This window comes from Toxorhynchites rutilus, chromosome 3 (genome assembly GCF_029784135.1).
Source record: "Toxorhynchites rutilus septentrionalis strain SRP chromosome 3, ASM2978413v1, whole genome shotgun sequence".
NCBI lineage: Eukaryota > Metazoa > Arthropoda > Insecta > Diptera > Culicidae > Toxorhynchites > Toxorhynchites rutilus.
In genome coordinates, this window is record NC_073746.1 from 122,313,473 (window position 1) to 122,326,248 (window position 12,776).

Sequence of the window (12,776 nt, forward strand, 5' to 3'; positions counted from 1 at the left end):
TCAATAACCTGTTTTGAAAGCAATTTTAAGACTATTGAAACAAGTTTTTGGATCAAAAAGTAACAAGTATAGAACGCGTAGACATTTTATCTTTCGAATGAAGTGTTTATCATACCATTTCGTTCAGTTGTTTAGGAGCTATTAACGCTCAAAATCTCGGTCTCCGGCGTAACGCTTTCGTTTTCGAAACTTTGATTTTACACCCCGGTATAGAAATGAAAGACGTAGTCCTACGTCAAAAATCTATTTTGGGCGGGACGAAGTTCGTCGGGTCAGCTAATTAGTGATAAAAACATGCAACAACAGACAGCAATAGAATCTAATCATCATTAGGTTATGCACAAATTACGTAACACTAAATTTTTTTGGATTTTGGAACACCCTTCCCCAATTCTTATCACACGAACACGTAATACCATGGACAGACATACAACTGTACTAGCGTTGTACAGGTACCACGATAGCATGACCCACATACTTTGGTTGTACATTGTACCGCATGTCAAACTGACAATCAGAAGTTTGAACTTATTGCATTGTATTTTCATCAATATTTCAATGAAAAAGGTTTTTTTTTCAGCGTCTAAACTATCAAACACAACAAATATGTTTCCAATCTGAGTTATCAACGAATGTATACAAAATATTTTGATTAGTTTTGTTCATGCTACCCACCACTAACCGTCTATGGCGCTGCGCACAGTACAACTGTAGCCATGTACAGCGGTAAAATAGGTCGGTACAGGTACAGCGATTGTACCGAGTTGCTTGCATGGTTCTAGCGCTGTACATGGTGACAGACATACAATTTTCGAAGTACAACGCTAGTACAGCTGTATGTCTGTCATAAGTATAACGCAATTCCTGTTTCCAACAAAGGGTAAGTATCAAACGCGAGGTGATCGCAAGTTGGTTCGACAAAACATAAACACAGTGTATGCACCAGTTGATGATCAGGATCTGGGGTTCGGTTGCACAGCGACGAATTAGATTTTACACAGCGACAGATGTATCAAGTCCCTAGGGGTATGATACCATTGACTGACAACAACTATGAAGAATCATGGACGAGCGCGGATCTATCCGATTGGGCTTGGTATCAATGCGGCTGAGACTAAATACATACTATCAGGAGGTAAGACGCATAGTCAACGGAAGTCGTTTCTACTATGGGCGTCACAAATTCCTAGGGTCCAACAAACTCCGACCCCATACGAAGAGTTCCATGTACAAATCTGTGATACGACCGATAATCCGGGTTTATTGGCGGAATATTGTAAATAAGATCTAAGATCCCCAAGGATATTGTATCATTGTGAATAAATAAATAAATAATAAAATAAATAAATACCATTTGACTGGCCTTAGTAAAGAGTAAAAGAAAGATGCTTACCGCTTCCATGCTAGGTCATGCGGATACATTTAAATTGGTTGTCAAAAAAACCCAATAGAAATGTCAAAAGAGATCCAATAAGGAGTGGAAAAATATGTTACTTTTCTTATAATAATCCACTGCATAAAGAAATTATAATAGAGCCTCGATTATTCGCCAGCGAATGAATCGCGGTGCGGATTATTCGCGCACGCGAGCTCCGTAATGATTCTATAAGCCTTTCTGAAATTAGTCAGTGAATGGTACGCACTTGCTCTTTTGTTTTGGTCATGACTTTCTCATTGGATAGTCGGGGTTCTACCGTATTGTTATTAAAAGCAAAACTAATCGAATTAATAAAAATGAACGAACTACATTTTTTCATCAATCAATGCTAGAGTTCAAAATCAATTGACCAACTGACATCTTGGCAATTACTGAAATTTCAGTATTATTGACTTCCAAACCTCATTACAATACAATTTTACTACTTCTCCAATTGTTAGGTTTATATTATTCTTAACGCATATTATTAAGATACTTGAATATACTGTCGGGCTTTGTTTTTCTCATTTTCACAATTTTTTCGTGTTCAATCTTTACTGTATCAAAGATTAAAAAAAAAAACTAGAAGAGAATGAATATTTTGAAATAATAATGATGAAATTTTTTTCGTTAGTATATGAGTGGATGAGTATGAGTATGGAACTTGTTATATGTATCTGCTATGATTTCTCCCAGCTCTTTGATTTTGCGCCCGGATTCGGGAACATGTTCCGATCACCACAAATGCAAGCATCGTCAATGAGTTAGGTTGCTATGATTGCAATAGCCTGCTTTTAAAGTAATTTTTGTGCTATTGAAACAGGTTCTCGGGTCAGTAAGTAACAAGCTTAGACCTCGTAGAAATTTTATCCTCCGAATGATGTGATTACGATATCACTTCGTTCAGCCAATAAAGAGGTATTAACGCTCGAAATTTTGTTCTTCTGAAGTTACGCTCTCGTTTTCGAAACTATGGACTTACAGTCCAGTATAGAAATGAAAGGCGTATTCCTACATAAAAACGCTTTAAATCGTGGTAGTTGGGCTTGAATATTGAAACCAGCAAGAAAATTGAATATTTCAAATAAACGCTTCCTGAATTTTCGATACCTTCGTCTCTCAGCTACTTGTAGCAGGAATTTGACGTCATAATGATTTCTGCAGAAACATTTTTACTTGAGTGAATTCTGGTACGGACAAAAGGTAAAAAGACGGTGTCACGCAATGTTTGATCCTTTGATCGGAGCAACATTTAACAAATAGTGCACGAGGAAAGAAGTTGCAAGAATTTTTTTTCATGCAAAATGCACTTGAAAAATAAATTTAATTGAATGCGCATGACCTAGCTTCCAAGTATTTCTTTATATATTTTTCAATCCTCAAGCAGATAATTGAGTCAGAGATTTTATATGCACCTGTTGAATCCAAATGTGTTCTATCGAAATTATGTTCTGCATTGCATCTTATCTTCACTAATCTGATTTGAAACTTCTCGATAAACCTTTTGTCTTGTTTTCAAAATATCATTAAGAGGCTGTCCACATACCACGTGGACAGAAAAAACAGGATTTCATTTACCCCCCTCCCACTCCGTGGACAAGCGTGGATAATTTGTATACCTCTCCCCCTGTTGACCACGTGGACACTTTTCCATTTTTTGTAAGATAATCGAGAAAATATTTGAATTACGTTTAAATTCCGTTTTAAGTTTGAATCTATTTTCTCTTCTATGTTTTTACGTTGATAAAAAAAATTTTAAAAAACAAAAATTTTTACAGAAGTTGTTTGTTCTCAATTCTTTGATTTGTTTCCCGACATTGCATGTGGAGTTCTTTGTATCGCTTTCTCCCAAATTCCATTTACGTTTTCTTAATGTTTCTTTCTAAAATTCATATCAAAACGATCACTTGTGAATATAATTTCGGAGATTTTCTATCATAAACTGGCATATCCTGGTAAAGCTGCTTCAGCCTTCAAGAAAATCAGACAATTAAATCAAGGGCGTAATTATTGGTTATAATCAAAGAAAAGAATCTCGGACAAGACAGCAGTGGTATGAATTTAATCGCAATGGATATCATCACGCCGGTCTAGATATAAAAATATTGTGTTGTGTTCTGTAGTTTTGCCTTCTTTAATATAAAAATTGCTGCATGAAGTAATAGACGTTAGTCAGCCTCTGATGTCTGATGCAGTTCACTTAGCTTATCCACAAATTCATCATTTCATTTAGATTAGTTTTCTATTGCAATTTATTCGGGAAAATGAGCAACGTTTTCTTCCACATCCTTTCGCCTTCTCCTCCACGCAACATGAACATTCCACAACATTGCTAGGGATTGCATTACCGCGCCAAAATTTCAATAACCGGTTATTCTGTAATGAAAAGTTCATTACCGGTAAAACCGGTAAATTACCAGTAAAAAACATACTTTAAAGTTAACCCAATGTTTTGAAGAAACGGCTTTTATTTATAATGATTAGTTTACAAAAAAAAAACATTTTGCAAGTTTTTGCTGGTTAAAGTAATACTTAAGGACACAGAGAATGTTAATTTTATCGTCTTCTAATCTACACTCGACAAAAAAATTGAGAAACAGAATGCGAAGTCAGAAATTTGAAGTGATTTTTTACATGCTGTAACTTCGTGAAAAATCAACGCACATCTGTGGGATGCGCATCATTCTGAAGCTACATCTTTCAGGTATTAGAATATTTTACGTACATATTTTTATGTTGGTGTGTGTAGGTATATTGGGCAACAATATTGGGAATAAATGAAAAACCGATTATTCTTTTGTTTTTTTAAGAATATTCTGCACTAACACAAATTTTCGCTAACTCAACAGCAAATCCAATTAACCTTATCAATCAGCTTCTATTAGGTTCCAAGAACGTTCCTGTAGGACCCTCCCGCACAGAGATATTTTAGTTTGAATGTAAAAATACCCCTTCGTCTTTGATGATGAATAATTCAATAAACAACCATCGCACCGGCAAATCGAAAGACAGATTTGATAACTCCAATAAATTATGCACAAGGATAATTTGATGAAAAAAGTACTATAAAAATCCTGTTTTGGCACTTTTTTTAAATTGATGCTAAAAATTACTTTTTTTTTCATTTAATTTCTTTCGCAATAGCAGTTGAACAGCAACCAGAACAGGTTCGAGGGCATCAACCAATTCCTTTATCGCTGGTAATTCTTCATCGCTAAAGCTTATCTTGTGTTTCGTTTACCGATCGAGCAGCGATTTTTGAGCTGAAGTCTGGAGGTTGTAGAATCGGCGCAACACTGCCAGTTGTGTTTTTTCGATCTTCTTTATTTTTCGAGCAACATTTCAAAACGGCATAAAGACAAAATCTATTTATGGTGTACAAACAAAAATTGCCGAAATTATCGGTTATTAGATGTAAAATTACCGGTAATTCGATAATGAAAAATGATCTGGTATTACCGGTAAAACCGGTTAACAATCCCTAAACATTGCATCTTTGTTTTTTGTCAAGAAACAAATGATAATCTGAAGATGCAATAACTGATGAGCACGGCAAGTGAAATAGCACATTTTAGCGAAACTCCAAGAAAGTTAAAGAGACATAAGGTTTAACAGTAGTCTGGTGGAACAGAATGCCTAGATTAAATTTTTCATCGTCTGTCACAATTTGCTTCAAAACTGTGAATTGAATGTGAATTCTCTTTGCGTTTATGAAGTGATTCGCAAATGGAGATGCGAACCATCAATGTTTTCGATAAAATAATGTAGAACCCACAATTTTAGCTTTTTTGCGAAACCAAGCTTCACCATGTGCTCATGAACATGAATATTTGTAGTGAATCTGCTAATTCATGTGTCGTTCACTAAGTATTGTATATGTATAGAAGCATATTCCAGAAAAGAATTCATTTCAACGAAGAATAGTATCGTTGGTAGGAACACTTCTTCAGAAATACGGTTCATGCACCTATGCACCATGCACCTATGTTGCTCATTTTCTCAAAGCCATGAGAGTTTCAAAAAATTGAAACGAATCAGTTTTAACATCAAGAGCGGAAACTGAATCAAAACATGCGCTCAAGAAAACAATGTCGTGTATTTTGAATATTTCAACAGTCTAACACGTTTTGATGTAGTCTTCATCCTGCTGGAATTCATGATCCTCTGAAACCGATGCAAATGGTTCAATCAATCGTTCATTTGCGTTACTCTCAGTATACACATTTCAACGAAGAAGCTCAATGATATGAGAAAAATATGGATGCTCAAACGGGCAGTACTATTAACCCTTTTTTGATAAATACTGATAAAATTCTGGGAAACACATAATAGATTTCATATAATGTTGAATACAGATTCAAATGTTTTTTCCTAAAAAAAATAATTAACGTGACCACGTGGGCAATATCTATACCCCTACCCCTTCACCGTGGACTAGCGTGTACATTTTCTCGACCCCTACCACCCCTAAAATTGACCACGTGGTATGTGGACGGCCCCTAACAACATTTTTTTCGGTTTGTGTTTTACATTTTCATGTAGGTATTCATAACTTCAAGAGTACTTTCACTATATTTTTCAGTACATATTCTTCAGGTTTTAATTGAAATTTGAATATTATACGATATGTATGCAAGTACAATTAAATAAATCCCGCCTCCAATATTTTCAGACCAGCTGAATTTTTTATTTTTCCATCCACTTTGACAGTTATTTGTTTTTATTGTATTTTTTCGCTGAAAATACTGTTTGCGTACAGTTTACGCCTGTGTCATTTTTTCTGCTACTGTTGTGATAACGTGTCTTGAATTTGCATTTATTCTACGATCGTCAATTATATCGCCGATTGTTGAGTGATAAACCTCTCCCACGATGCTTCCCGGCATTGGGATGTTCGGTACCGGTGAAATCACCAAAGTACTGGTACCTATCCTCAGGGACAAGGGCTTCAACATCGTAGCTATTTGGGGCCGGACACTGAAGGAAGCTGAGGAAACAGCTCTCGAGCTGCAGATTCCATTCTTCACCAGTAAAATTGACGACGTTCTGCTGCGAAAGGATGTCGACCTGGTGTTCATCACTTGCCCTCCGTATCTTCACTCGCAAATCTCGGTAAAAGCACTCGGGATAGGAAAGCATGTTGTCTGTGATAAACCAATGAGCCTATTTCAAACCGATGCCTTGAAAATGGTGCGAGCTTGCCAGTATTATCCGTCGCTGATATCGATTGTGAATCACTCGTTGCGATTCTTGCCAGCCGTTGTGCACATGAAGAAAGCGATACAGGAGGGCTACCTGGGCCATCCAGATAAACTATCACTTATTGATGTTAAGGTATAACGAGAAAGAATTGTTCGTCAATATTTTACGTTCATTCTATGTTTTTTTTCAGGTCAGAATGAGTTCCTTGTTTCATAACAAATTTGATTGGCTTTGCGATGAGACGATGGGTGGAGGCGTACTGAATCTAGTTGGCAGTCACGTAATTGATTTGGTCAAGTTCCTTACCGAACAGAAAGCTATAAAGGTTCACGGGACTGTCCGGACGTACGTCAAGCATATAGGTCAAATCAATGGCATTCGACAGATCACTGCGCCAGATTTCTGCACCTTCCAGATGGAACTACAAAGTGGCACTTTGGTCACGGTGAACATCAATTGCCATATTTCGAACAATACGTTCCATCAAGAGGTAGTCGTTTATGGCACAGAAGGACATCTAACGGTAAGAGGTGGGGATCTCGTTGGCCATCGAGTGACTGGTGATTCGGGAGCAATAAAAGAGGAAATGCTGTATGTGGATGTTCAGGATCTACAATTTTCCACATCGGAAACGACACTGCCGCGACCTTACGTTAAGGGACTGTGTAAGATGGTAGGTGCGCTGAGGGATGCCTTCCATCCGACGAAAGAGTCTACCGGGTGGATTAAGGAACCAGTTCAAGCTGCTGCCACCTTTGAGGATGGACTTTACGTTCAGGCTGTGCTGGACGCCATTCGGAAATCTAGCGAGGAGCGATGCTGGGCAAAGGTAAATGTTTCTTCGGAATCTCCTACAAATCAAAAGTTTCTATCTGCGGCCAGAATGGCATCTGCGACTGCACTTCACTGAAGCGCTTAGATTCGACACTATACAGTATTAGGACATGTTGAGGTTTGTTTTTTTTTTCATTTCATACAGCCGTTAGAAATAAGTTATTATTTAACTCTCAATAATCTAATAATATGTGCGTGTTTTTACAATGTATTTTTTCTATATGTTATATGCTTTTATTAATTGTTCAAAGCCTTTTTGCTACATGTTATCTGTATATCTAAACACAAATATATTCTTGTCTGACACCTAATGATGGACTGAAATTTAATAAAAATTAAAGAAATTTAGTCCATAGAGTCAGTATCTCAGATAATTCAAACGGTGGTTTTGTTCTTTGTACTCTATTCTTGCCTACTCTACTTTCTTCCGTTTGTATTTGAGAGGCTTTAAACTTTGCAGTTCTTTCGCCTCTGAAAAAAATGGGTAGGTTATATCTATGATATAACCGTAAGGTTGGCGTCATTTGTTTGTATTGATTGAATGAAACAATTTTCGAATTCAATTGAATTCAACATATTTGCTTTGCAAGTAAAGAATTTGTAAGTTTGATGAAAATATTTTGCCTAGTCATCAAACGGTATGCATAGAAATTAAGTGAGCAGAAGATATGAAGACATATACTCCAATGCAGTCTTGAATAACCGATTCAAAGCGGTGTGCTCGTACCCGTTCTGTAGTCCGTGTTAGACATGAAATATGATGACCCAAGAACACACGTAAGTTTAGCTTTCCAATATTCAATGCCCTTAAGGCAATAAACCTCCCACGAGGGTGCCGGGCGATACAACCATAAAGCGTGATACGACCCCAAAGCACCAATCTGGGCCAAGGGTTCGTTTATTATTTATGATTGTGTAACTGCCCTGCTGTTAGCTTGGCTAGCAGCAGAAATTTGGTAAACATGTGGCGCGCTTTTAGCGTCATATGAATCTGCACTTCCTCTTCCTATTTACTTCTGCTTTCAAAGAAATTCTTGCTCTTTCACTCGGAAGAATCCGTCTGACCACGCCCTAGAATTAAACATTAGAATAATTATGTACATGGGCTGGGCTCTCTAGAGTATCCAGTGTAAATCTATCGCGTAACAAGATGGAACTTGTTATTTACGGAAAGAAACCCCTATTATCTGAACCCCCGTTAGCACTAAATGGCGACTCGTGCCATCGATCCTTCGAAGGATCCTACGAGAACTTCGCATAACTTTACAGACACATTCCGGAGTTCAGAAGTACTCTCGGCTTGCATGAATCAACAATTTCAACTTCTACTTTTTATACTATAGTGGCTTTTAACTTGAAAGTTCATTCGCCTCTAGTATCTGGATTGACGATTTTCCCAGACTCCTCAGTTTAAAAGTACGTGTTAGGGGAGAATATTCCGGTCTACACAAAGGCAAGCGAGTACAAAAGTACTTGCCGTTCGCATGTATTTGCAATGCCGATTTCCCCAGGCTTCTTGATTTTGAAGTCTGTATTGGGAAAACCGTAAACCTGGCCACTCAAAACGTGGCAGTTGAGGCGTTCAGACAACGCTTGACATTTTACAGTGATTCAATTGTTTATCTCATGAAAAATAACATTTATAATTTGTGATAGATGCGTAGAAATATTCCCTATCAATAGATGCAAACATCTTTCCGATCTATTAAGATATGTTCGAATTACAAGCATTCGAAATCTTTCATTTTTTGCTGCATGTTCTGTGTTGAGGTTTTCATTTTACCCCCCATATATATTCCGGCTAGACGTAGTCCCACGTCAACAAAGTTCTGAGATTCTCAAATGAGGACTAGGGTGGAAGCTTGCCTATTGAATTCAACAGCTTCTTGAGCCCTTCAAGTGCATCATATGATGAAATTTTGTTTGATCGGGCGGGAACTGGAAGCACAATTGGTCTTGGCTCCGAGATCGGGCACTTAAATTCGCTAGCACCGCTCCCTTAACCACAATCTCTGGTTAAGGGAGCGGTGCTAGCGAATTTAAGTGCTATTACTCTCTCGAGTAGGCCTCATGGGTTTTTGGAGGCTGAGAGAAGCGTCTGTTCTCTATGTTAGGGGTGACGCCTTGGAAATGTCCTATTGGCAGGGTAGGACTCGGAAAACCACTACCACCCACGCTGTATTTTGGGCAAAGTAGACAAAACCCAAATAATGGAGCTTAGATCACGACGAACATTGAGGATGCGATTGCTCGAAGTGGTTTCCCGAACCGGAGTTTACTCGGGAGGCTTGACCAAAATGCTATTAACGCGAAAGGTAGAGCGATTGTTCACAACAATATGTTCTCTCAAGCGGAAATCGATGAGACAAAGCAGCAAGCGCAGAAGGAACTAAACTATAGGAATAACAAAACAAGCGATGTGTCGAGATGAAGTAAGGATGGGCAATTAATTTGCGAGTGTGGCTCGCGGATCACTAGCACCAATGGAGGCCACAAGATAGGTTCCTACTGAACGAGAAGATCCACAAGCAGATTAACAACCACTACGCGATCTAGTCTTCCATTACGATGACACGATCACATAGTTTCGCGACACGAACCCTTTGTCACGACCCTGGAATCCGAAGTTTCAGCATTCCCGCTGACAAATGCAGTAAAGATCATGAACGAGCACGATTTCCGCTGCATCGGGTTGATTCAGAGAACATGGAGGAGCTGCAACTGACAATTTACTGTGCTGCAGTGGCTAAAATTAAAAGTTTAGGATACCGTGTAAGGCCAAGAGGCGGACTGGTACAGCATGGGAGATTGGAGCAACGGATCTAAAACAAACGCGCCGCAGTTGGAAGGCTGATGACATACAAATGAGACAGGAGGTGTAATTATGTCAGCAAGTTGCTGTGAACGTGCGGCCTACTGAACTTCGCCAGCTTTGTAGCTTATCAACTAACAGAAAAACTTGACATACTAGAATAGCAATTGAGCGTGCTTTCAAAATGGCTCAAACGTTACTCTGATTCTGCAAAGCGCCAAGCACAAAATCGGATGTTTAGAGATAACGAGAAAGTGTGTTCTACGATAAGTTCGACTACAGCGAAGGTTTTCCAGATATCAGCAATGTGACGAACTTCTGGGCCGGTATGTATGAGACACTAGCTGACGCGGCAAACTTCATCCCGCCCAAAACTTGTTTTTTGTTATCAATACCTTCAAACATTCACGTTTTCTTACTAAGCGCAAGTTCATGAGTCCAATCGCAGAACTGTTCACTGATTGATCTTCTAATCGACCTCGTTGAATTTACCTTTTACTAAAAAAATCCTAATACTTCAACCAAAACTCATCATTATCAGATCAATAATATCAGATTATTTTCAGACACAATTCTCGTTCAATATTTTTCAACAACTTGCAAATAGCATGTTTCTCCGTTACATGGAATATATGTTTGATACAGAAAATATGACAGAATGAAGATAGACCCCACTCCCCCATCTCCTTAGTGTCTATTTACCATAGAAACGTTTCGTGTCCCCTAAAATACCCCCTCTCCTTCGAAGAGAGAGAGGAGGAGTATCTATAGAATCATTTATTGCACCCTAAAACCTCCACATGCCAAATTTGGTTTCATTTGCTTGATTAATTCTCGAGTAATGCAGAAATCTGGGTTTCATTTGTATGGCAGTCACCCCTTAGAGAGGGGGAAGGAGTGTCTAACCATCGTGAAAACATTTATTGTGCCCTAAAATCTCCATATACCTAATTTGGTTTCGTGTGCTCGATTATTTCTCGAATAATGCAGAAATTTGTGTTCCATTTGTATGGCAGCCCCCCCCCCCTCTTAAAGAGGGGGGTGGAGTGTCTAACCACCATAGAAACATCTATTGCACCCTAAAACCTCCACATGCCAAATTTCGTTTCGTTTGTTTGATTAATTCTCGAGTAATGCAGAAATTACTGTTTCATTTGTATGCCAGCTCTCCCTTAGAGAGGGGGAGGAGTATCTAACCACCGTGAAAACATTTATTGCACCTTAAAACTTTCCCATGCCAAATTTGGCTCCGTTTGCTTGATTAATTCTCGAGTAATGCACAAATTTGTGTTTCATTTGTATGGCAGACCCCCCTTAGAGAGAGGGTGAAATGTCTAACCACCATAGAAAAATTGATTGCACCCTAAAACCTCGACATGCCAAATTTCGTTTCATTTGTTTGATTAATTCTCGAGCAATGCAGAAATTTTGGTTTCATTTGTATGGCAGCCCTCCCCTAAGAGAGTGGGTAGGTGTATCTAACCACCATGGAATAGTTTATTGTATCCTGAAACCTCCAGATGCCTAATTTGTAAAATAATATAGAAATTTGTGTTTCATTTGTATGGTAGCCCCCCTTAAGGAGGGTGCTGTCACGAAAACCTTCCCCAGCCCCAAAAACCCCTACGTATCAATTTTCATGTGGATCGGTTCAGTAGTTTCCGAGTCCATAAGAATCAGACAGACAGACAAAAATCTATTTTTATATATATGTATATATATATAGATTAGTACATCATCGCGACGGGTAAATGTGATTGAGACGAGAGAATGAGAGTTGTGGTGAAATTGGAGGGATACCAACTATTGTAGTTTGAGAGAACGATGACCACGAAGCCTCGCGATATCTGGGGAACTGGGCAGATACGGGCCCTTCAGAACTCCTGACACAAAAAGCTGATCGTAGTGTCAAGTTGTTTCAAAAGTTGAGAATAAGCAATGGCCTCTTAAGAGTCTGGCACCAAGCTGAATAGCATATTCAACACCGCCTTAATGCTTTCCATACAGAATCATGCGTGGGTTCCTCTATTAGACATCGACTGTGTCGTTTATATGCCCACCCGAAGCAATTGCGCCCATCATGCACTCTATCGTACACCTCTCATTCAGGCTGATGAAACACTCGAACTGAATGGTTCATTTCTTCACGTAATGCTTACAACTCTCTTCACACTTCAGTACCTCTCACACGAAGGTGTAAAGTGGCTATACGGGATACGTGACGGAACAACGGTCTCATATGGGGAGTATGGCCCACCTAACGTGTGACACCACCTTCTTCATACTCCAGTACCTTTGACACAGGTGGTATAAGACAAACCTTCAATGAGTCTTATGCTTCTTCAGTGCCGGTATGGCCCATATGAGGCTGACCTAACTTCTATTGATCAAATATCTACTGGCGCTATCGCTACCATACGCAAGCTGACAGTGCTCCGCTTCGCCTCAACCACTCGGTGACCGCATCGCATGCACCCTTCATGCGCACTATCGTGTACCTCTCTTAGGCTA

General features: G+C 38.9%; 1 protein-coding gene across 1 annotated transcript; it reads left to right on the forward strand.

The window, feature by feature from the left end:
• The first annotated feature begins 6,123 nt into the window (after positions 1-6,123).
• On the forward strand, positions 6,124-7,764 carry LOC129776106 (glucose-fructose oxidoreductase domain-containing protein 1). The gene is made up of 2 exons (XM_055781513.1): positions 6,124-6,751; positions 6,810-7,764. The coding sequence occupies exons 1-2, from the start codon at positions 6,290-6,292 to the stop codon at positions 7,527-7,529; spliced, it is 1,182 nt and encodes a 393-aa protein (XP_055637488.1). The 5' UTR covers positions 6,124-6,289; the 3' UTR covers positions 7,530-7,764.
• Positions 7,765-12,776: the final 5,012 nt, after the last annotated feature.